Source organism: Fundulus heteroclitus, chromosome 23 (assembly GCF_011125445.2).
Source record: "Fundulus heteroclitus isolate FHET01 chromosome 23, MU-UCD_Fhet_4.1, whole genome shotgun sequence".
NCBI lineage: Eukaryota > Metazoa > Chordata > Actinopteri > Cyprinodontiformes > Fundulidae > Fundulus > Fundulus heteroclitus.
In genome coordinates, this window is record NC_046383.1 from 11,420,303 (window position 1) to 11,447,024 (window position 26,722).

At 38.3% G+C, this 26,722-nt stretch overlaps 1 protein-coding gene across 1 annotated transcript; it reads right to left on the minus strand.

Annotated features, from left to right (window-relative positions):
* Positions 1-1,389: 1,389 nt before the first annotated feature.
* Positions 1,390-6,994, minus strand: lbx2 (ladybird homeobox 2). Its single transcript, XM_021320652.2, has 3 exons — positions 6,915-6,994; positions 3,145-3,773; positions 1,390-2,473 (listed from the first exon to the last, which is right to left on the minus strand). The coding sequence occupies exons 2-3, from the start codon at positions 3,467-3,469 to the stop codon at positions 2,010-2,012; spliced, it is 789 nt and encodes a 262-aa protein (XP_021176327.1). The 5' UTR covers positions 3,470-3,773; positions 6,915-6,994; the 3' UTR covers positions 1,390-2,009.
* Positions 6,995-26,722: the final 19,728 nt, after the last annotated feature.

Genomic DNA, 26,722 nt, shown 5'->3' on the forward strand with positions numbered 1-26,722 from the left:
TTCAAAATCCAACCCAGTTATTATGGAATAAACGAGAAGCTACAGTTATTTAAGACACTGAAAAAAGTATTATACAGAACTTAAATCGTTACAAAAAAAATAAAATACTACAGACATTTACACTCTAAATAAAAAGCCAAGGTATTTGGGGTTAAATAAAATAGAATTTGAGGGGAAAAAAATGCAATTTTAATAAATTTGTCCCTTACGTTTTTTTCTTTATTTATTCAAACTTTTATTCTGCTTGTTTTCTCTGCCGCTACACAATTAAAACCCTACTTGACTTTTCAACCTCTGTGATTCCAGCCGATTACTTCTATTGTGATCACCAGCCTGTTCTAGTACAGCTACACGCATACAAAATGAGAAAGTCTCCGTCTCACGATCTATTATTATTATCATCATTATTATTATTCATGTTTTTTTTTAAAGGGACGTCTTCCTTCCAAATGGTTTTATCTAATTTATTAGACTATCGGGCTACAATTTTCAGTAATTTATAGATATAACAGAATCGTAAATTGCTGTAACATTAATAACTATTTCTTAATGGGAAAAATACATATGCATGCTCCAAAATACGAGTCGTTTTAAATCACCACAAAACAAAAAGCGGTAGGAATAAACTAATATTTGCTGACGTGTCTGAGACATTTTGTCAGTAAAAACTAACATCTCCCACCCACACACCCACACACACACACACACACACACACACACACTAAACCTTTGATCCCGCTGCAAAACTGTTGCAAATGGCCAGAAGCAGCAGCAGCGCGTCTCATTTCCACCGCCTCCCTTTGGCTTTTATTCATCGGCCTCCTCACACTAACCCATTTGCTATTCATGACGAACTTTGTCTCCTCTTTTTTTTTTTTTTTTTCTTCGTGCCTCTTTTAAACAAACCCGGGTTAAGAGTGGCAGATGCGTGGCCATTATTACCCACGGCTCGGTGGAAGCAGTTTTATGCGAGGCAAAGGCGGGTTAACCTAATCAATCATGTCGACCAGTTGTGTTAAGGACGATTCGTAAAGGAGGAGGAAGAAAACATATGGCGCAGGAGCTGGAGCACAGACCGGGACCTTATTGTGACAAGACGCATTCAAAGCCGGCCCAAATAATGGGAATAAAGGCGGCGGACGGCTGCTAATTGAAGTCACGGCACTTAGAGGCTGAAAGCCGGGGTCAGTCAGTGCAAAAGTCACATTTTCTACCAAGAGAGGCAGATTTTAAACTTCCCCTATCTGCAGAGCTTTTATCTCAAATTGCTCAAACGTATAGAGAGAATTAGATATTATAAATTAAAATATCTACATTCTCCACTATTAATCTCTTGTAGTGCAAAAAACGCCCCACTTCTCTCCACATGAGGGAAAACCACACACCCAGTAGCGCAGAAAGCTGCTTGAAATACAATATAACCTTTATTTACATAGATGCTGATTAAATATAACGTTACAATAAAATTATCGCATAGGATGTTTGATCTATATACAGAAGTCAGAGCGGGGGAAAAAAGTGAGCGCAGTCGGTGTCGGTTTGCGCCTCCGTGAAGGCCTGCATGCTCGCAGAGACATCTTCCTGAAAAACGTGGACAGAGCTGTGTGCGCCACATCAAATCAAATCTAATAAAGAAACGGGGCTAATTGGAGATGTTTGGCAGGTCCGAGACTTTTAACTGGACAGTGTGGTTTGATGGCGCGCAGAACAATAATTGCACAGCGTTTTTTTTTTTCTTCTTCACCTCTAAAGCGCGACTGACGCCTGAAAAGTCTGCCTGGAGGAAAACCAGATATTCCCCAAAATGTGCGGAAACCTAAACCGAAAAGGAGCGATTCGTTATTAGTCCGAATAATAAATTAAAATGAAGAAATAAAAATAGGAAAATTATCCCGGATGTTCATATATGTGTATATTCTCCTTTTATCAATATCCGTGCAAAAGTTTGGGAAGAAAAATGTCCCTCTTTTATTTTTCTTGTTTATGAAAATCCCAGTCCCTCCTGGCCGTTAATCGTCCACCTCAATCTCCTCATCATCCTCCGAGAACTCATCCGTGGTTTGGTCCCTGGATGAGGAGGGGGACTGTGGGAAGGCTCGGTGTCCTTGTGAGGTCGGGGAGACGCTGGGCGACCGGGCCCCGGGGCCCCCACCCTGCGCGTCCTCGATGCTCTCCATGCTGACGAGCTTCTGCAGGGTCTGCGGCGTGATCTTCTTCAGCGACTCCACGTCCGCCTTCATCTCCTCCAGGTCCCTCTTGAGCTTGGCCCTGCGGTTCTGGAACCAGGTGATGACCTGCGCGTTGGAGAGTCCCAGCTGCTGCGCGATTTGGTCACGGTCGGCCGGAGAGAGGTACTTCTGGTACAGGAAGCGCTTCTCCAGCTCGTAGATCTGGTGGTTGGTGAAGGCCGTCCGCGACTTTCTCCTCTTCTTCGACGTCTGCCGCTGACCGAAGGCGTTCAGGTGCTCCCGACCTTTGAGGTGGGGGTGAGGGGGAAACATGAGAGAGGGGTGAGAAACCTGCAGCACGGAGCCGACCTCTGTTTGCCTCAATTATAAATAAATAAAATTATTTTTTTGTTACTCCTGATGAAGCACTTTTACTTTGCAAACTTTGATGAAATACTTGTTCAAATTGTCATGTTAAATACTGCAGAATTCAAATTTGCTGCCAAATTAACTTGAACAATAATGAATAATAATAACGTTTTATCTCAGACAAATTAACAATTTAGCAATAAAATTATTTAGATTGCTGCATGTTGATTCGGGGTGATGCCTTTCTTTTTTAAACCGTAACTAAGCATCTCAGACATGTTTTTACTGTCACCTTATCAAAGCAGCGCCTGCGTTTAGGCCAGAAAGCTTCACCAACTTTTGACAATAAGTTTGCTGCTGTCTGAGCGCGGTGTTCCCCAGATTTATCAGCTTAGAAGTCATCTGAAGCCACTTTTCCACCACTTTTCCACTCCTCTCTATGATTTTTGCCCCCACGCATCCCCACGCAGCTGTCCTGGCACGTCCTCGTTGAAAGCCACAACAACCCCACAGCTTTTTTGCCCATGCATGCTCTCATTTTAAACGCGTCTCCGTCTAAACTTTCAGGGACATCCATATGTTTGAAGAAAGAAAAGCGCGCAGCTACCTTCTGCTGCCTGGATGACGCTGACTTCCAGACCCTTGAACGTTTTGCTGGCCAGCTCCTCCAGCGCGCACAGCGGCGAGGACGGAGTGCTGATCCCGTTCCTCGCCGCGCCGGAGCCCGTCACTTTCTCCAGCACCCGCGGCGGACAGATGCTGGCCACCGACTTCTTCACGGAGGGCTTGTTGAGGATATCCTCGATGCTGAACGGCGTCAGCGGCTTGTTGGAGTTGGCCGGCGGCGGCAGCTGGTCCAGCGGAGCCCGCCTCCGCTCCTCGCCGCCGGACTGCAGCACAGACCCTGCCTTCATGTCTTTACCGGAGGTCATCGCAGGCCCGCAGATATCGCTGCTCTCAGGAAAAAGAGTTGATTATTTCATTCAAATGGCAGATTTAAAAACGTCCACAAGCGCTTCCTCTGGAGCTCGGGGCTCTGGTAGACCCCAGCTGTAGTGGAACGCTTCGAGTCCAAAAGCTGCAAACTTAGCTCGCCTGAGAGCCTTCCTCCAAAATAACCATGCTTCGGGCGTAGTTGCAGAGGCAGCCGCGCTGTATTCCCCTCAGAGCGTCCCGGTTCATCTGCCAAACTCCATGCGGATCTTTAGAAAGTGGCTGACTGGAGGTGGTGAATCCCTGAAAGGGGGAGACGGGGAGGGAAAAAAAGCTTCCAGGCACCAGGAAAAGGAAAGCGACTGCTAACGACTTATTGTTGATTGGGCGAAGTTCAATTAGAGAAACCCTACACCACTTGGTGACCCGCAGCTGCGTCTTAAAGGGCCGGAGCAGAAGAACTAATTGGACGTGGGGAATAGGAGGAGTCTGGTGCTGCCCTGAAATGTTTATGCAACTGTTTCCCTCTGCCGCTGTAGTCCAGTAAAAGAGCCGAGCCGATGGTCGAATCTAAGTGTGTTTGCATTATGGAAAAAGGCATTGGCACAAAAGCAAGCTTCATATCTGGCATATTACTGCGTAACTGTGCACGGAGCGGCTTGCGTAAAGCGCGAATGTTACATCCTGTTGCGCACGCACTTAAAATCAACCACAAAAACAATGTTTATAGACTTATTTGCATTGTGGTGAAGCTTTTTTAGCGTAAGATGAAATTTATTTAAAATTATTTATTATTACAAGAAAAAGTGTGTAATCTAGAAATACGTATACACATTTATGTTGTATTTTTATTATTTCCTTTTCGTTTTATAATGTAGACTACGAACTTATAAATGACTGGAAAACCACATAACACTACAAATCAAATTCAACGAATTTGAAATGGGGGATTAAAAAAATCACATATTTTTATTATTATTTTTTCCCTTTTCTTCCTTGTTCGCCCGTTTTGTTAGTGATCTGTTATTTCACTCCCGGCATTTCAGCCCCATGTTCCAGTCAGTCCCCGCAGGTGGAATCCAGTGTAACCCAATCTGCGGTAGCGTGAAATGAGCGAGAAATAAAGGTGACGCCGCGCTGCGGCTTCCAGTCTGACGATGGAGACTGGATTCTCTGAAAGGAGCTTTCAGAAAAAGAAAAGGGATTAGAGAGAGAGAGAGGGGGGCGAGTTTGGACGCACGGCAGAGATCAGCAGGTACGTCTGTTCCAAGGGAACGCACCTTGTTTTATTCCAAGCGCGTTTGGTTTATTCTTTGCGCGTTGGATTTAGGTTCGTTTTAATAAAGATTTTCTACACAAGCTGCGAGTATACTCATTTTGAAGAAAATTAAAGGGTACAGGTGTTTGAATAAACACGTGTCACAAAATACAGCAAAAGCTCCAATCTGTGATATTTCAACTAAATTGTAATATTATACACCAAAGGCAAAATTAACAACAATAAATAAAACGTTAACTGAAAAAAATAGCCTTTTTATTCATTTCCAACCCTGCCGGGCTGCTGCGCATGAAGCCACTGCGGAGAGTCTTGTGCCAACAGCAGCATATGGTGACATTGGTTTAGGGACGGAGTTGTAAAACAGCAGGAAATTCTATTATCAGCCGTGGAGGTCCACCCTCTGAGGCTGCTCTGAATACATATTTCTCCATAACGAGCAGGAGCTTGCGGGGAGAAATTCAGTTACTGGGGATTTAGGGAGAAACGCGCATCGTTTTGGAGAAAGTTCCGGGAGAATGAAATGATGTTAATATCAGAGTGAAGGTAATTTCAGCGGACACTTTTTTTTTTGCCTTGAATTTGAATCGAGGCGAAACTGGAAGGTAAGGTATGTTGGAGCGAAGTTGAGGAGAAGCGATTATTCGTTGCATGATAAAAAAAATATTATCTTTAATCGTTTAATTTGGAGAAATGTCTAAGTAATTTACACCCGTCAGGATATTTGTTAAAAATGTTTTACTATTTATTCCCTTCCTGCACATCATTTCTTAAGACATGCACGGTATGAAAGCTAAATAAAAAATAATATCCACTATAATAAATTATTAATGTACACGTTTTAAAGACATCTTCCAAAAGATGAACCTGCTTTGAGCTTCTTCTTTTTTTTAATTATCCCTAAACTTCCCTAAACATTTTATTTTAAAATGTTTAGGGAAGCTGCTGAGATTTTCTCACCTTTTGGTCTAATTTGAACGTTAATTAGAAGGAGAACATTTGACATCATCAATCAGCAGCTCTTGGCGGATTTAATTGGATGATTCGCTTCGCTTTTTCCTCCCAGCAGAGCGGCCTCCTCGCGTTAAGATGTGCTGCGTGACGTGCGTCCACTTCGCCACAGATTTCGTTCGGCTTTTATTCTCTCTCTGCGGGGGTGATTCAACAGAGCAGGACATATTTATTTTATTTAGATTTTTTTTCTGCATTTTTCATTTTTTACTTTTCTAGAAACTAATAATAATAATTGTGGAAAAAAACTATACGTTTTTAAATGTTTTATAGCTTCTTGAAATCCAACCTCTCATCCCAACAGCCCTGCTCTCATTAATCACTAAATCACTTCCCTGCAGAGCGAAGTAGATGCTTGGACTAATCCAGATCACCTTCAATGCGAGGTTTTAAAATACGGCGGCAAACACAGCAGCAGTAGAAATGTTAAATAATTAAATAGTTTGCGCAGCCGCAGCTCATCATTACATCTTACATGCCAGTTATCCTCAAAGGTGGGACTTGTCTGTTAACGTGACACCAGTCAGCGCAAAGAAACGTGCAACAAATACAATAAGGGCAAATTCAAATGATTATATATATATATATATATATATATATATATATATATATATATATATATATATATATATATATATATATATATATATATTTGAATCTTTATTATGATGTTGTTGTAAGATGATGCAGGCTGCTGCAGAGCTGGGTGCTTGTTTCCAGTCTTAAAGCGGCCTGTTTCCACTGTGAGACGCACCGAGCGGCAGCCGGAGGAAGCCTCCTCAGGGGTTTCCTATTATCTGAATCCTAAACTATCCACTCCCCACCCTGGTCACATTTAGCATTTTTATCAGCATTCAAATCATTTTGTGAAAGTTTGGAAAGACGAAAACAGGCGCAAAAATGTGAAATTAAAACAATTACACAACAGGAAGGAAGGACATTTTGATCTCTAATCTGGCTTCTTTTTATGCGTTTTCAATCTCACCTCCGCGCGAGTCTTCCCCCCCCCCCCAAACACATTAAGTGACGTCACCAGGTGAGCGCTTTCTGTTTAATGTGTACTCGCGCACATTGCACTAATTAAACGTTGTCTTCCTCTTTTTAAAAAAATAAAGAAAATAAAAACGCTGTATATTTATCAAAAATAAAACGTTTACCTTTCCCTGCTTTTCATATTTTTCTCTTTAAAATATGTTCAAAGACGAAGTCAGATTCCTGGCTGGTGCGCACAAACATGGCGAATAATGACTATCAAGAGGTTTCATTGGCGGAGACGCGCAGGTGCGCCACTTTGTCGCGTCAGTGCGTCCTGCGGTTCTTATTGGCCACCGCAACCCTGTCTACCTGAGACGCCGCATGACGTCACTGACGCCTGGCGAGTCAAACGCTGGTCCTAACTGGACTTTTGGGTTCAGACAGAAGTCACTGACGGGAACTTTATTCTTTGATTATTGACAGACCTAAGAATAAAGCTGTTTTTTTTTTTTGGATCTGAAGTCCACACCCTTATCAAACTGAGGGTGAGGATTTCAGATCAATCTAGATGGTTCAGTTTAGATCCACAAGATGGTCATTATCCAGTAAAACAAGCTGTCTCCGCTGACAACATTGAACAAACAGTTGGTTGTTTCTTTATTTACTTATCTATTATATCATAAAATACTTCTAAATGTTTCATTTTGCCCAAAACCTAAAAACATAGGCCATGTTTTGTATGCACATATAATATTGTATTGGACATTCTTAAAAAAAAAAAAAAATCGAGTTGAATTACAATAACACCATAAACAATACTGACTAAATATTTTTTCAGTTATTGAACCTGCCATTAGTAATGCACAATCATGTTGCATATTAATTTCATAAATTATACCCACCTTTCCGTTAGAAGTAGGCAGGTAATGCGTATATAATTATAGCCTATGTGAGTGAATGCATACTTTTGCCTTCTTAAATAATTTTGTGCAGGACACAAAAATACTTTAGGCCACTAACTAATTAACCTATTAAATAAATAAATACCCACATAAATATATAATGCTATTTCTTTGAAAGAAGGAAGAAATCTTGATAATTAGTCACCAGTAGTTTCCTAACAGCGTTGATAACTGGGTCACAAAGTGACTTGCTGCTGCCGCTCTTATGATTGATGAAGAGATCAGAGCCAGAGTGCCAGGAACGCAACACACCTGTTTCCTGCATACATGCATGTAAGAAGCGGATGATTTCTGGTGGTCCATCTTCTTCCTGGATTGGCACCACTAACCCTCTCAGAAGGGTTGCACGGACTCCCTGCCAGCTTCCAAACCCCTCACTCCCCTGAACACAACGTGTTCCAAGGCCCCCTGTGGCTGCAGAGCGCCCCTCCTGGGAGTGGACTGCGGTTGTCCTTGTTGCTCTGTAATGGCCCCCAGGGGCCCGTTTAAGATCATAAAGAAGGATAGGTGGGGGCTTTAGCAGGATTACAGCATCATGGGTGAATGTTTCTCCTGTTTAACTCCTGACTGGCTTCATTATTGTGCAATTAGCCCTGCTGGCCGGCGATACATGTAATGCGATATTCGACATTACATGTTGGCCTACAGCCAACGTGTTAAAGAAGAGCCATTAATATGACAAGTGACACTGCAGCCTCGCTACAATAACATAATCATTTATTTTTCCAAAGACTGGAGAAATGTAATTCTAAGTTGCTCTAACCTAATGAGATGTTGGTCATGTCTGATGTTTCTTTGTGCTTGCATCAATCTGAAATAATACTAACTAATAACATGCTCTGTAAATCAGGATTTTATTAATAAGATGTATTTATAAAAAACACTAATTAGCAAAGCCAACAAATGTAAAATGTTCAGTAAATGTTATCTTTTTATGTACGATTATTTTTTACTCAAAGTTAATTTGCAATATTCTTGCAACATTCTTGAAGAACTGCTTAACTTGCTTTTAGTTCTTTAGATTTTCTGGGCAACTCACAGTCATGTACAGATAAAGAAACATACAGTGTTATTTACAGGCAGTGACGAGTCTCTGCTATTTTACAGGGTTTTACAAACATAAAAACCTAATTATTCCTTCTTACAACATAGAAATTTGCCTTTGGTTTCACTACATCACAAAATAAATAAAGAAACATAAATGATAAAAAATGTTGTCTGGCAACATTGTCTGGCATGTTTCATAAATAAATGAAACATGCCAGACAATGCATTTCATGTCAAAAAGATGAGGTGTAAAAAAGGTAAATAATTTAAATCTGCATTACGGTAAGTCCTGGTCTTACTGTAGGTCAGGACCCATGTATCCAACATCTTAATAAACCAACAAAGGACTTTTCCATCTACTTGCTGTTAGTAAAATTATTTTCACCGCTTATTTTCAGAAAGATGTGTTTTCTTCTATGACTTTAAGGTTCCATACACTGGTAAAAAAAGGAGGGTATACTTTATAGCCTTAAAAATAATCTAAACTGTAATGAAGAGTGATAATCTGTGGATGTAAATTTTCAGCAACAGTTAAATTCCAACAATATAAACAAATTGTGTTGGCACTGAATTCTGCCTACAGATTTTAATCAGATTTTTACTGAAGTTAATGATTCAGGCATAAGTCTGTACCCAGCTTTCAGTTAGCTTAGCAACAGCTCTACTACTCCTAACCCCGAGGCAGCTGTTGGCAATAAATGACACATTTTAGCTGTGGATGTTGAGAGAAAAGGTTTACATGCCACCTTAGAACAGATGTAAGACATTTATTGCTGTATTAGTAGTGGTTTATACCTTAATCACAAGCTAATACCTTTTTTTGTGTCTTTATTACATGGAGGACAAAGCAGATAACTTCACAAAAGAAACACTGCAGGTGCTTTTTGGGATGTTCTGCCATGCAGGGTTGACCCAGTTGTGATACTATTAATCTATCTGGGCTTCTGGAATGAGACGTTTTGAATCATTGTGTAACAAACACATAGTACATTTAAGCAGAACATTCAGAATGAATTAGGTCTTTATTAATTTATTTGTTTTGTGTAAAATTCTGATTTTGCTTAATAAGTACATTTAAAAAATGGTTGAGATTTAGCAGTTTTCTAGCGGTTAAACTTGAATAATTTCTATGCAGAATTGCTGACGAAAAGACCTAAATAAACTGGATGCGGTTGTTTTTTAACAGTTTGTTTATCAGAGTTTGTCCTTATCATTTCAGCAGATAAAACAATTTCCACCAAATATCAACAGAGAGTTTCAGGAATGTTTTGCCCCACTCTGAAATAGTTAAGTATGGCATCCAGTAGATTCCTTGCAAGCACTCTTAGATGCATCTCAATTTTCTGACATTTAGTTGCATTAAGCTTTTCTCAAAGATGCTGAAAAGCTTTTTGGAAACTCCTTTTCCCCTATCCTTCCCACATCATAATTCCAAATGCAATTTTTATGTGATTGTATGGAAATTATTGCCTGATTTTGCTGCTCTATGTTATACTTAAACAGCTGCAAGGCGTTAGACAGCAAATCACACATTCTCTGTGCTGGAACTGTGCAGCTGTGCCATTTAAGATAGCAACTCCAAACATAAAGGCACAATATCTGTTTGTTTCCTTTTTCTAAGTCCATTTCTGTGTTCTCTTCTTTTGGAAATGCTTTGTTTCTAAGGGTTCGCAGACTTTACAAAACCAGAAGTGAATGCAGCTTGATCACAAAGGGGACATTGCTCATTGTCAAGACACTATAATTAACGTAAGGCAGTGGTTGATTCTCTGTCACAGAAATAGCCCTGTTATAAAACATGAGGTCTAGTTTCTCAATAATCTGGAGGACTCCTCAGATTTGAAACCGTGTTTTGAAGACCGCTGTTTCTGCCTGTCTTGTAGTTTTAGTGAGAGCCGGCCCAAGGCATAAGCAAATTTAGCAGGTTTCTTGGCTGCCCCAAACCATCAGGGGTCTCCCATAAATTCTTGAATCTTTAGACTGACCATACTTTTTATATATTTTTGCATTGATAATGAGAATAAAATAACATTTTATTTGATGGGTTCAACACAGGTAAATTAAATATTTTAAATTGTTTGAAACCACTTAAAGATTTAAAGGAATTGTCAGGTTTACTTTGGAAGAGTGCAAATAACAGTCCTCACTGTGTGATGGTTGTTTTTGCCGAAGTTACAAACTGATACTTCGAGTTTAATCTTTTCTTTGTGTCGGACCTGGTTTTGTTCACAAATGCATTTTAGCAAATGCTAACCTTTCCTCGTTTTTAAGCTCAGTGAATTAAACTTGGCACCATCTCGCAGATTCCACCAAATATGCACTGAAACGCTGTTAGTTGTGGTGACGTTCTTAACAAGAAGTAAGGGCCCCAAATCAAATTCTGCTTCTGGTTCCGTGCAACGTAAGGCCAGGCCTGGTTTTTGTAACCTCCCTTTTGTCAGGGTTCACCCAGCAAGGGCGCTGCTTTAGAACTGGGACATATTTCTGTCAGGAAAATGGAAAAGTCAGAAATTCAACAGCAGCGGATCGCAGCACAGAAGTTGGACTTTTTCTGCTTGTTTTTTTTCTGTTCTGTAAGGTGTGATGATTTCCTGCATTTATTACCGAGTATAGCATGTGTGTCCACCGCTCTGGTCTTTCCTGTAGCAACTTATTTGGTTGCCTGCATTTAGTTTGTATAATGGCATTTAATCACCTTGTAATTTCACTTCATACCGAAATATTTTGTGAGTACCACTGAAAATACCACCAGTAGTTTATGTACCAATGTGTATAAGCCATTATCGGCATGTTGAAAGGGTCTTTAAATAAAACTCCCCTCCCAGATGAGTGCACACAATCTACATTCAACAGTCTGACACTGATTCCAGCATGTTCGCCTTGATTACGTTCAGTCAGTGACAGAACTCAAATGGTTTGTTTCAATTATAGGAGCGAAACACAGTCGTGGCATTTTATCTGGAGAAAACAAAACATGATACGTGTTCTTGCTTTATGACCCTTGTCCTTTAGTTTTATGATTTTGTTAAATGGACCAGGAAAATCTTCCCCCGTCATTACAAACTATGGAAACGTATAATAAGCATTAACACATCATAAAGGGCTTTTGTTCCCCCCCTTAAACACTAGTTTCTGTAAAGAGAGAAAATGTGAGGTTTGATTCAGGATTCCTCCGGCCTGTCCTCTCATGTCACGGTACATATCTTGGCAAATGAAGACAAATACACGTGTGACCTCACCACGTTCCAGAGGCGCTTTCAACAAATTAATCACCTGCAATTCTATCCTTGTCCACTTGGGCGCCTGGCGGGTCCCCGGTGCAGCATCCGGCGGGGCTGCAGCCAGGGCCACGTCGTTGAGCGCCCTTTACGAGCCGTGCATGCTCCTCCAAACGAGAGAAAATAAACGAGCGAGTGAAGGCTTCTCTCTGGAGGCGCGTCGTTTTCTGGAGATGGTGTGGCGCCCCGACCTCCAGGATCACCCCTCTGCCTCTCCATCCGCACATCAGGACTTCATTAAATGTTGAGCCGGACACCCCAACCCCAACCAGCCCCTTCCACTTCACTCCATCATCACCCCCACCATCCCTCCCCCCCCCCCCCCCCCCTTTTGCGCTCTCCTGCGCCACTTTGCTCCCAAACCAAATGAGGAAATGGCTCGTCTGGTCGCTGACAGACCCCGGCTTGGGCCATAAAGATAAATGACCCAAAGTATTAAAGTTTAACACGTTGACAAAACCCACCTGATCTGTAGGATTAATGCAACAAAAAATCCATCTGTGGAAAAAAAAAAAAAGAGGAGGGGAGGGGGCTATGTTGGGAGCAGTGATGAAGACTCACTGGGGAGTAACAGTCGGGTACTGGGAAGGTCAAACTAAATTCACACTTAGTGCAAATCCAGCACCGAGAGGCACAATTTTGCAGATATATATATATATTTATTTGTTTTTCATCAGGCTTAGAACAACTGCATAAAACTACTTTTAAAGCATGCATGCAGCTTTTTCAGCACGGACAGAAAAATGTACTCTAAGAAAAGCCTCACTCATAGAGTCAAGTCATATTTATTTGTGCAATAAATTAGAATATCAACAAAATATATAATACAAAAATGAAAACTCGTTTTATCGATTTATTACAGAGTGATATATGTCAAGTCTTGATGTTAGTTTTGATGAGATGGCTTGCAGATCACAAAAATCAAAAATCTTTTTTGTCAGAATTAAATTTTGTAATGTAGCAGAATATTTCACATAACAATAAAAAAGTTTTTTTTTCTAAACACAAATTTTATGATTTATTATCTACACAATTCATGGGGAAAACTGCTGACTTGGCGGTCATTCAGCTCACATTCATAGAAACCCAAGGAAGCTGAGGTACAATAGGTCAAAGCTACAGAAGCTGTCATTTTAATGGAAAATTTAGTGGATGGAAAAAGTGTGGTAGACAAAATGTAGAAGCAAGAAGGATAACCAAAGTTTGAGAGCACTGTGAGGCAAACCCAATTCAAGTACTTTTCAAAAACTATTCTAATTGAATTACATTAACCTGTATATAAAATAACAATTGTAAAAGAGTGAAATAAGTTTAACAAGATAGGAACAAAAGCAAAAGTTAAAGGAAATGAATCACAACTCAGTTTGATTTAAAAGCCAGCTGATGAAAAAGTTATTTTTAAACAGGTTTTATGAATGTTTGCGTTGTTCAACTGTTCATCAGTAAGTTCTTACTCATGTTTTATGCATTTATAGACTTTTGGACAACAAGCTGATCTGTGTTTAGGTGCTTGAATCCAGGAGGACTTGTGATCATTTCTTTATTTTTTGGTGTGTCTGAGGGAGGAGGTCAGTCTAGACCAAATTCCTTTTTCTGCTTCTTCCCCCCAGCAAAAGCTTTGTGAAATTAATGTTTTGTTAATAAATCTCCTGTCTTTTCCTTGTTATTGCTTGACTCCTCCATTTGGACTTGTGTGTGTGTGTGTAAGTGACATACGCGCATACGCATTTAAGCTGCCAAGGGTGTGACTTTGATTGACAGGCATGATGAATTATTCTGATTGATTGAAGAATGACACAAAAAGCACTGATTGGTAACTGAGAGGAAAATCTTTAAGTAAGCAATTAATGAACTGCATGAAGTCACATGGAACCCAAAAGCGTTAGGGTTTACATACACACTAAATTGTATGGTGCCCCTCAGAGTTGAATTATTAAATACATAAAAATATAAACGCAAACAAACCCAAAATGGAACGAGAATGCAGACAAATCAATGGTCAGACACAGTTTAAGAGAGAACAGATGTGATAATGACTTTTTATTTCATAATTCATATATATATATATATACACACAGTTTTTTCCTGCAGTTTTGATGGGGGCAGCACCCTATTGACAGGTCATCACTGTTTAAGTCTTTACCAAACACTTCAGGTTATACAAATCCGTAACCCAATGATGACATCACATAAGGCATAATTTTAAGTATGCCTTATGGTTTTTTTTGTCATTGTTTTATCCCTCTTTAATTCCATGCTTTCAAATAAAATTTCTCCCTTCAATGTGTTTGCTTGTATTCTGTACAGCTGCAGGAAAATGTTTGGACTGTATGTGAGAATAATGCATATTTACAGGGGAAAATTGGAAAGAGTAAAAGTCATTGAAATGGTTTGTGAAGAGGACCATCTCTCAAGATCTGTTGCCTTTAGAGATCCTCTAGTTATTTTTATAAAAACGTAATGATCAGGTTGATGCTTTCTCGTCTGCTATTTCCAATAAAAATGGCGGACAACCTCTTATGATGTCATCAATCCTAATACAAATAATGCTGAATTATAATTTTTTTCTTTAGTGTAATTTGTTGAAAACTTTAGCATATGGGATTAAAATCCCATGACGTAATAGATATGAATGTGATCAGTGGCTTATCGTCTACTATTCAGAGAAAGACCAACAATACCCCAAAGAAAATCAGGCAATTAAGCTCATCCAATGTTACAATTGAATGTTATCGGCCATTTATCTGCAAACTGTTTGTTGCAGAAGACTGGGTCATCCTGGAAAACTTCCAGCATAGAAATATGTCATTTTGTTCTACTTGTGGATTTATTTTAAATAAATCTGGTAATAAAGTGCATTTAGAGAAATAAAATGCACAACATATTGTTCTGATATCCAACATGGCTAGAAAGTGATAAAAAAACAAAGTCATGTTAAAAACAAATAAAAATAAACTTTAAAAAATCCAAAACAATAGTCTTTAGGAGTGTTGTTGGACGTCTCACTGTTAGGGGATTATGTAACAGCAGCTGTGGACGTCTGGACTGGGTACAAAAGGAGGACCAACCAAAAACCTTCAATGAAAACAAATTTGTTGTGACTGACATTTAAAACTATTGTCTATCAGGAAAATCTTTGTGACTTTTTAAATTTGACTTTACTTCATCTGACATTTGCCTCAAATGAAATTATGTGAAAATCAAGGGACCAAAGTCACTGTTAGATGCATTTGACCATCTAAACCTCAGATGTCAAGCAGATTGTACATGTCATGAATAACCTGGAAAAATAGTCCCTTAAAGCTGTCAATGCATTTATGTTACTTCAATCTATATTTAAGCACTGTAAAGTCTTAGGATACAAGGTCATCAGAGAGGAACAGATGCAAGAGACATTTAATCTGAGGCTAAATTAGCCCATGTTTAGCTTTTAGTAAAAAATGACCTGCTCCAAAGGTAAGAAAGATGATACAAGATGATTAGTTGTTAGGCGTGCAAAGGTGCTTCTGACCTATTGTAGTGTACACAAATTGATCGTTAAGGTGTTAAAAAGTTTTAAAATAAGGGAAAATTTATTGTAATTTTAATGTTTGATTCTTAGACTGTTTAGCTTGAATTGCTTCTGTTCTGAATGCAGCCGAGATTCCTGACGGATTTACCGGGAAGATTAACCAGAATGGATTTTTGCATAAGTTTGTGATGAAACTCAATTTCAAAGCCTTGTTCAGCAAAAGCAGCATCAATAAAATAATCTACACACCTGAGACTTGATGATTATTTTAATTGCTATCATCCATTATTAAGCCTAAGTCGCTGGTTTACATCATACCTACATCTTTAACCATTGTATGCGCTTCACTGAAATTAACAATCAATTCTTAAGTATCACTTTGATAGAAAAAACATATCTTTTTTACATAATCTGGCATACACTTTATTAACTAATCTATTATTAGGTGAACTCTGAAATGTGAAGCTGTTTTCAGCAGAATGATAATATTGTATGTTTGAGAAACTGAATGTACAGTAAATACAACCTCATAAATAAATAATAATAATAATAATAATAATAATAATAATAATAATAATAATAATAATAATAATAATAATAATAATAATAAATCTTAATGATGTGGCCTTTTTTGTCTCCTTTTTCTCTCAAGAATGTGATTTAGGAACAAATAATACAATCCATGTTTCCTTGACCCTCTGTGACATAACCCCCAGGTTGTTCAAATCCCAGCTCTGATTGGATGATCAGCGCCTCGTGACGTCTCCTCCTTCAGAAGTTCTGGTTGGTGAGGAGCTGTGCTGAGTATGGAGAGACACAGTAATAAAGAACATCAGAACCCAGATTGAAACCCTGTCCAACCCGATAAAAGAGATGCCCGAACATCTTTTCAGATTTGGTCGCAATGAGCATCTCAGTTTACATCATGCATTGTTCATCATGCATTGTTCATCATCATTTATTATGTTTGTTGTAAAAAAAACTGTAATTTCCAACCTGGTTCAAAGTGTAAAGAAAGGAGTAAGGAAGACATTCAATGCGAGTGAATCAACTGAATGACCTTTGGACTAGATTAGGCACTCCTTCCTTGTTCCATCAGTTTATTGGTGATGCTGAAAGCTGATGGCTAAAACATGGTTCAGTAACTTTGAATTCTTTCTCATTACTCAATTATTTTCCCCCTGAGACAAACACTAGCAGAGGTGGCAAGAGTAGAGAAATATTCCACTCATGTAAAAATACCGTAAAAGTAAAGTTACTCAAGTAAATGTTACTCAAGTAAAAGTAAAAAGTACCTAATTAAATTTTACTTTAAGTAAAAGTTACTTAGTTACTTTTTATGAGCATTTTACAAAGGAAAAAACAACGATATACAGGTTTCAAACTTTATTGAAGGGGCTATTTAAGCAGTTGCTTCTAGTGTTTATTTTTCAGTGATTATTTTTTTATTTTTTATACACAGTAACGGAATTGATTTAAAATGTGAGTAAAAAATGTCAATTAATTTAAACTCAAGTACAAGTAATAGTTTAACTATTGTACACTACTTAAAAAGTACAAAGTACACACAATTTGTACTTAATTACAGTAACACAAGTAGATATAATTACCATATTTTTTGGACCATAAGCCACTCTGGAATATGAGTCGCATCAGTCAGAAAATGCATCATAAAGAATACAAAAAAACATATAAATGTCACCAGATTATAAATTACATTTATTTAGGAATTTATTTAACAAAATCCTTGACTAAAAACTGACCTTTAATCTGGTGAGGCAATTTTTACACAACTGCATCCACAGCAGGCTGAATAACATGCAACATACCTGGGAGGCTGAATGGAGTAAATTAGCATAACGAGCTAGCAACTCTAACCAGAGAGTTACTGACAAGGTTAGCGTTTCAGCGTAATGGCCAGTTATGCTGAAAGTTGTTAAATTAATACTGAAATTAGACCGTGAGCGTAACGGTGCTAAGCTAACAGTTAGCAACTTAGAAAGGCCAGAAAAGCTCTTCAACGTGCATCAGCTAAGTAGCAAACCCTCAGGACAACATAAGCTGACACTAGCTGTTATTAGCTTCAGGGACAGCCCAATAAGGGGTTTCTGTCGTGGTCTGGGCTCCCCCTTCGAGATGCAACACACAATACTCCGCTGTGTGAATGCAGATTGAAACATATAACAACATACAAACGTGTGTTCGGTCTTTGACGTCTGGAAGTTAAAGTTTTAATTAAGTTTTAAGTGGTACAGGAGCAGCGAATCGTTTTTACAAGCCTAGAGCGGCCTCTAGCGGCTACAGACGGCAAAGTTTACTCCTTTGTTCATGTTGATCTTTTTTAAACAAAATACTATTTAAAAACATGTTATAAATTTGATATACATCGCACCTAACTATACGTTGCAGGATCAGACAAACTATGAAAGAAAGTGCGACTCATAGTCCAAATAAATACAATTGTTACTGTTCCAACCCTGAACACTGTATTAAAAACCAGGATTTAAGGCCACAAAAAACCCTTTTCTAAATCTTCTGAGAATCTTTTTTTTATATATGTTTGAATATCTCTAGATATATTGAAAAATGTTTTCAAAATATTTACAAATGATAGGGATGATATACTGAGTAGAGTTATAAATTCAGTAGGAATGGGTCAAGAAGAGCTTTGATCTGATCTAATTCTGACTTATCTACAGTTGAGATTTACTTCCTGTTTACAATTTATAGCAGCTCATAAGAAAAATAAAGGAACCAGACAATAAGAGGGTGGCGTGCCGGTACATAAACATGTGCCTGTTTTTGAGTGCAATCGGATGAATGTGGCTGTAGTTTAGAGTGTTTTCAGTGGTCAGTGTGACTAGAAAAGCGCTGTATAAATTTAGTCCATTGACAACAATGAGCAGCTGATATTTCGCACAAAGGAAGAAGGCCAACTTGCACCTCACAGCTGTTTCTACCCTCAGTTGCTAAATAGTACAATTAAAAAGCACGGAAACGCAAACAAACCTCTTTCCAGCATTTTTTTTCAGACATGTACTCATGGTTGTTAAAATGAAGACTTGAAATAATTAACAAGCAACAAACCAGATTGTTCTAGTTTTCAGAATGCTGGTGTCAAAGAACCAGGTTGATGTTTCTAGAAACACGGACACTCAATATTCACGGGTAAAGAGTTATTTAATACATTTCAAAACAATGTGTCTACGTATGACTAATATGCTGCATGCATTGTACAACGCGTGTTAAAGACTTCCCATTATCTATCATTTATCTCTAAGGGAAAATGTTTAAGCACCTCCAGCAGAGACAACATATGTAAAAAGCATTTGTTGTAAATCTTTGGTGTTTGCTTTACCTATCTGGACACCTAAAGGGAGGAAGACACTCACAGAGGATAATCTGACTGCCAGAAGGTTCAGTCATTTTTAAAAACATGAATGTAAATAAATGTGTCCTTGTGATTAGGAGCTGATGTGAAATATGCCAAGTCCTGATCCAGAAAACACAACTCGAAGCAGCGGGATAAAACAAACGGTAAGAATTATTGGCAGACACGTCGTTTTCTGGCTGAGCTGTGAACCGCTTTCATGGAGTTATGAACGTGTCCACATTAGTGAAATATAAGCTTTTAAACTGTTCTGAGGAGCACTGGAACGTGTTTAAATGTTTCCAGCCAGCTGCTAAATCATTATTATTGGGTCTTATTTTTCATAGAAGTTTCAGATGAAGGTTCATCTTTCTGGATGACAAGTATTTTTTTCCCCCTGAAGAGCTCAAATCATGGTAATCACAAACTAATAAACCCAGCACTTAATACACAGCTTTTAGAAAAATAGTTCTAGGCATTAGAGCTCTTTTACTGATACCTATTAATTTTATGTGAAACAGATATGCAGACTGAAGCCCTTGCATATCTTTGGACCGTTTTATTTCTTAAAATCACAGTAATCTGTGCAAAAACTAATACAAACAGACTTTAACAGACCTTTTCACAGTTAAGCCACAGAAAATGCATTTTGATTTAATTAATTGAGAGCATATTCTTTCTTTCTGTGGCCTTCTTTATCTCTCTGATGGAAAGATGTAATGAACAGGAAACCGGGAAAATTGGAAAAGGAGTAGACAAACTGTCAGGAATCATAAATATCGCGGGAGTGAAAACACTAAGCGAGGTCTTGGCTCCATATGGGTTCATAACTTACTTGGATGCAGAAGTTCATATATATTAAGAAAAAGAATCACACACCGCATCGCAGCCATGAGCAATGAATCCTCGAAGAAACACTCCTGCACAGCCCCAAGTTTCAGAGCCTTTGTATCTGTGTTCATTTTTCTTTTCCAAATCAGTGGAAGATGGATGCTGATCCTTAAAAAGCCAAACTGCCGTTCGTTACTGATTCAGGACACGTAGAGGAAAGAACACGGTGTGACCCACTGGGTCCTTTTTCTTATCATACACATCATCTACAGCTTAAGTTAATCAGTGTCAGAAAAACATGAAATATCTTTTCTGGTCCTGGAGGCACTGACCTTTCAGTGTTTTTTTTTTCTTCTTCCTTTTTTCCCACTGCAAAGCAAGTATTTAAGCTGCCTTGTTGTTTGCAAAGACTGTTTCTGTTTAATAGGGTGTTTTACATGTCATACGTGCTTATTGACAGCCTTCGTAAATATCTTTAAGTCCTTAAAGTAATTCAGTTCTTATCACAGCATAACCCCACCCTGAAAGGGAAAATGTGCAGTTTCTATCCTCCTCCCTGTTTGTGGTGCCAAGATGAACTACAGCCCTCATCCAGTCACCTTTGTGACAGAACCAGCTCGTTTAAACATTTTAAACTGACTGACTTTAGATATGATCAGGTTTAGGCATAGGCCTTCCCCAAACTTATCAAGATCAACGCACATCTGTCTCATTCGAATGGCAATGGTGTGTCACACAATATTTATACCCCAGGAAACAGGGAGGCAGAAATCACTAAGCAAGGGTTCCTTGTCTTGCTGACAAACTTTGAGAAAGGAAAGCATAAACTAAAAACAACACAAATCTTATATTAGTATTCCCCCTTTTCTAAATGAATATGTTAACATAAAATGTTGATAAAGACATTTCTGCATTTTTTTTGGTGTGAGATCATGATAGTTGTTAAAGATTGTTCTTCTGATTAAAATGGGATAAAAGGCGTTAAAGATGGTCGTTTTTTAAAAGAAGTACAACTTAGATATGCATTTTTTTCCAAATGAAATCAAATCATTTCTGATTCCAGAATTCACAACAGCCTCAGAACGTGAAATATCTGGTTTCATTCGCCACCATTTCAGTAACTGTTAGACCAAAATTCAAAGAAAAACAAAGAAACAATAAATACTGGAATGCATCAGTCAACTCGGCATGCCATTTATGCATCCAGAGGATCGACAGTCTGTGTGCATCCTCCATGACACACCCCTCAGTGACCACATCCGCCATAAGCAGCCACAGATTAAAATGATATGGAGATTATCGGGACAAAAGGCCTTCCAGCTTGTCACGGGATGCAGAGCGTATTGTACATCCACATGTATTGAACACAAACCTGTCACCGTCTGTGACAGCCCCATTCATCACACACAAAGCCAATCCTGTCAGCCGCACAATGCCTGCTATCTGTCCCTCCTCCCTCCCCCCTTCTAAGTGACAGCATGGAAATGAACATTAGGACACCCGGGTGTATATTGAAATTATTTGTTTTTCCGCCTCCCACTGAAGCCAATTTCCAGAGGCTAATAAACCTGGGAATCATTTTGCCTGAGAAAAGGGGGTGGCTATGAAAACACCATGAGGTCCCAGGGGTGGTTGTCACTAAAGCTGGTCAATCTGTTGTTACAAAGCCAAAATAAATAAATAAATTTGTCATTTCTTTTTTTAAAGCACAGCTCTTGGGGAAGTGCAGCAAATTTTGTCAACTGAGAAAAATGCTAATTAGCAGAATCAAGCTATCAAACATTTAAAGAAAGGTAAAGTAAATAAGGAATCACCACACATTTCCTGGCACCTATTGTAAAGAATAATAAAAGCCTTTAAATAAACTCGTCATTTATTGGAATAAAATAATCCCACCCTTTAAAATCTAGAAGAAAAAAACAACCTTCAATTTGATTACATTTGGTAAGTGGGGAAAATACTCTAACATTTAGAAATAATTGTTTCTAATAAAATCAAAATAATTGATTTCTCTCAAAATCCCATCAAAATAAATCAAACTGAGATATTTTAGCATTAAAGCTAGGGTCGGCCATTTTTCCGGAAGTTTCCCGTCCCCTTTTGAATAACCATGCAGGCGCAAGACCGTCTTCCCCGCTTTTCTGCTCTTCAAGGAGAGAGCATGAAAAAATCTCCCAAATCCACTCTGATCTTATTTCTTTCTTCTTCTCATAAACATGAATGCGGCTTGCTTCATGTGACTCTAAGCCATGTTTAAAGTATACAAGAGAACAGCAGAGCCACAATGAACGGCTAACCGCTAAGCTAACCACTAACCTAGCTGCTAAGCTAACCAGATACATACACTAGAAATTACCAACTATAGCTTTAATTATACTTTTTTTTTTAACCAAAGCTCCAGTAAACAATTCAACATTTTAAGAAAGCAGGACACTTCAAATAACAAAAATATGCTCATCTCTGCCAGAAAATTTAAATGGGTCATTGCTGGGTCTTTCAGCGGGCTAATGATGCAAACCTAAGGTCAATTCGACACAGAAATGGTTCACTAGACACAAAACAACCTTCTTTCATGGCAATCCCAGCCCACAGGTCTAAATCCTAATAGAAAAGCTGTGGGCTGAGTTAAAGAGAAGAACACAGAGGAGAGGACCCAGGACTCTGGATGAGTTGGAGAGGCTGTTTTTAAAAGAGGAAGAGTCAAAGGTCTCGCTCTCTGTACGCTTCAATCATGTGAAAGGCTACAGGAAAAGACTAAGTGCTGTCCATTTGGCAAAAAGGAGCTGTACCCAGTTTTAACTGTAGAGGTGCCAATAATTATCCCATGGGGGATTTTGCTAAAACAAATATTTCTTAATCTAATATTTTACCATTTCAATTTGCCTTAACTTTATACCCTAAAGACAAGTCTTTAGGATGTAAAGATTGGCTTGCAAGGACAACAACTTTATCAGCGCAATTTTCATTTAACTTCAGTAAAGTTGTCTGTCTTTGTTGTTTACGTATAGAAAAGGTATGTAGCTACAAATGTGATGAAAAATAGAAGTAACTATTATTAATATTATTAAAGTCTTACGGAGAGGCAAAAAGATCTGAAAAACATATTAAGCCATGTGTTTATGATCCACTGAGGCATCAGAGTCAACATCATTATTGGCAGGTTTTGAAATATACTGTACCATACAATATCTATTTATAAAGCACTTTACAAGAACAAAGGTCAACAAAGTGCTGTACGCATACATCTGAAAATAATTGTACAATTAAAATAGACATATAAAACACAGGTAAGTTAAAATAGACAAAAAACATAGTTGAAACCAGTAAAAATGGTAACATTTTTTTTAAATAAAAAATAGAGTCAACCTCTCAGGATGTACAAAGGGCTTCAACAAACAGATGGTGTTTTAAGAAGAGTTTTAAAACACATCTCTGAAAGAGAGGAGGGCCGGCCTGACATCCAATGGCAGATTGTTCCACAATTATGGAGCCGCTACAGCAAAGGCACAATCTCCTCCCAGTTTCCGCTTTGGTATTCAAAGATATATATTGATATATTTACAATATAAAATGGCACAATACAAAATGCACCACAATGATCTAAGTCAATTCACTTAGGACGGAGATTCAATGTTCTACCAGCTGTCCAGAAGGTTAGAGATACTTTATCCAGTAAATTGTATTCGGTCAAAGTCCCCACGAAGAATCTATGTGTGTATTGAGTTTCATGCTACCTGAATTTCCCCAGGAAGGATTTTCTGAATGTCTGGTCTTTTTTATACTGTCCTGCAGGCTCTTAATAAAGTCTTGTTTTCTGGTAATGTTGTAAAAAGCTTTTGTTTTGCATTTGCTAGATCAAAAACGTAATCTCACTTTGTGTTAAGGATGACAGCTAAGGTGGCCACATGTGATTCAACAAAGTTAAAGAGTTCAATAATTACTTGATCCACATTTTTCTACTTATATACTTAGTTTTATTTGATCTTTCTAGGAGTTTATTTGTTCATTCTCCCTAACTCAGATCTTCTGGTTCTGGTCTACTCTGCATACCCAGAACCTGAACCAAACATGGAGAATACGCATTTAGTTCCTATGCTCCACAAATCTGGAACAGACTTCCAGAAAACTGTAAATCAGTTGAAACACTGAGTTCCTTTAAATCAACACTGAAAATCCACCTGTGTAGAGCTGCTTTCAGCCATAATAACAGGAACGCTGCCCAACATATTTGATGTTTATTGATGTTTTCACCTGATACAATTTAATTTTTGTTACTGGTCTCATATCAGTGACTATTTCAATGTGTTTATGATGTTTTTATGTTTTGCTGATGTAAAGCACTTTTAACCGCCTTGCTGCTGAAATGTGCTATAAAAATAAACTTGACATGATTTGACTTGACTTAACCACATTGTAAAAAAAAGAAAATTTGGCAGAACTCAAAATTTAAAGACAACAAACTTAAGGAATATTTAATGTTTAGGACTTCAAGTTCACTATTTAATGTTTGCTTTTGATTTAGCCAAACTTTGAATTTTATGTTTTTGTAACTTAAATTTTTTAAGTTTATATATATATATATATATATATATATATATATATATATATATATATATATATATATATATATATATATATAATATATATATATATATATATATATATACATATATTTTACATTGGATGAAGTTTTATGCTTCTGCTTTCAAGTGCCCGAGGCAGTATTTATTGTTTCCTTTATGTTTTATGAAAACGTCTAACCTTAAATTTACATTATGATCATGTTAACATTTCGATTAGATTTTCACATTCTTCTTAATTCCTGGAACATATTAATGTTTCCTTTGACAAAACATGATGCCTTGTGAAATTATTTATACCCGTTGAACTTCTATACATGTTTTCACATTACAGCCACACACTTTAACGTATTTAATTTGAATTTTATATAAAGACCAATACCAATATTGACATAATTGTGAAGTGGAAGGAAATAGTATGTTTCTACATTTGTGTGTACATGCATTCTGCCCTTTTGAGAGCCATTTTTTTGCTGCAAGTCTTTTGGGGTTTCTCTATACCAGCCTCATCAGCGCAAAAGATGAAAAATCTTACCCAATATTCTTTACAAAATAGCTCAAGCTTAGTCACACTGGAAGCAGAACACCTGAACAGCTATTTTCAAGACTTGCCACTGATTCAATTGGATTTTAAACCTAGACTTTGACTAGGCCATTCTAAAACACATATATGCAGAGATCTAAACCGTTCCATTGTAGCACTGATTGCAATGTTAAAGTCGTCTTCAGCCTAAACTCCTTTGAAGCATCTTAACACGTTTTATTTCAGGGTTTTCATGTTTCCCCCCGCAGCCAACGCCTCCACCATGATGGGGTGGTGGTGTTAGATTCATGTGCGTCTCTTCTGCATTAAGTTCAGGTTGGGTTTAACTTAACCAGAGCACCTTCTTCCAAATATTTGCTATGTCCACTACATGGTTTGTGGCAAAATGCTGGACCTCCAACGAAAGCCTAAGTACCTTAGCTGCTTCTCTGATAAATGCTCTCCCTGCCCAGGCCTTCACTTAAGGAGGACAGCCTCAGTCTCTGTAGGTTTGTTCTTATGGTATGCCTGAATACCTTCACAGGCCTCCACAGAACAGCTGGGTTTAAAGATTACGTTACACTGACAGGTGGACTGCCTTTTTTAATATGGCGTCCTCTTTACACAATTTGGTTGCAGTCGATTTTATTCAGGTGTTTCTTTGTGTAAAGTTTAAAAAACAAAAAAAAAAAAACATCTAACCTCTTCCTTCCACTTTGCTGTTAAAGGCTACATTGTGTTGTCATATTGCGTGAAATTCGAATACATATATTTTAATAAACTTTTTGGTTGTGATGCGACACAAGGTATGGCACCGAATCATTTGCAAGGCACAGCAGATGCTTTATGCGCCTACAAGTAAATGTTAAAAACATGCATGTAATGTAGAGATGCACCGATTTGTGGAAATGCGACCACTGTATGTTCAAAATGCAACTAATATTCCAGAAGACTTTATAACTTATAGTTTAAATCAAGCTTTGGTTTAATAACTTAAGCTGTGCTGACAGCATGATGACAATAACAAAGGTAAAGGCGTCCCCAAATTAAGGAAAGGAAATCTCGTAAAATCTAAATCCAGCCCCAGTTGTAGTTGTGAAGGTCAACGGGAACAAAAGCCCGTCTACATGTCTGTGTCCATGTATGAGCTGTTTCCTCACGTGCACGGGCTCGTGTGATCGAGTGTTTGTTTGCGTCTCCTGAGTCAGCGGCGTCTTAGTAATTACCCATAGATCCAGAGGCAGAGAGGCTCTGCAGCGCTGACAGGGCTAGCATCATTTCCCGAGTGTTCCTGAGAACTGCAGACTGCAATAACACCACTCAACAGGCCTATCAAGGTGATCCACATCACATTTTCCACACAATAACAAACAGCTAACCTATTTAGGCTGGAAACAACAGCAGCAAGCTAATAAAACAACTCATTGCTGTGTGAGGGTCTAATCCAATGAGGTGCCTACTTAAATAAAGCCTATTGTACTGTAAGCAATATTGGGTAAAGGAACATTGGTCCCAATATGTATTTTATGAGCATAATGAGACTTTTCAATAACAAATTCATAAAGAATGTATGAATTCAGGCAGAACTGGGACCATTGCCGTCGACAAGGTCTGACAAAATGTTCAGTTCACTTTGTGTCACCGTTCTGTGTGACTGAAGCTCCCTGAAATGTCTTCACAGCAGCTGTATCAATGCAGACTGATAAACTTCATCTCATGTGCTGATTTGACATCTTATTGACGTCCAAGGATCAGCCGCTATTTGCCCGGAAGCTGTCACACCTACAGGGATGTGACTGCGTCTCTGCAGAGTGGCATTTCACTGGATCGGGTCCGACCACTCCCTCTCATAGCTTACATGTGTAACCTTTAATTACTGTATTGTTTT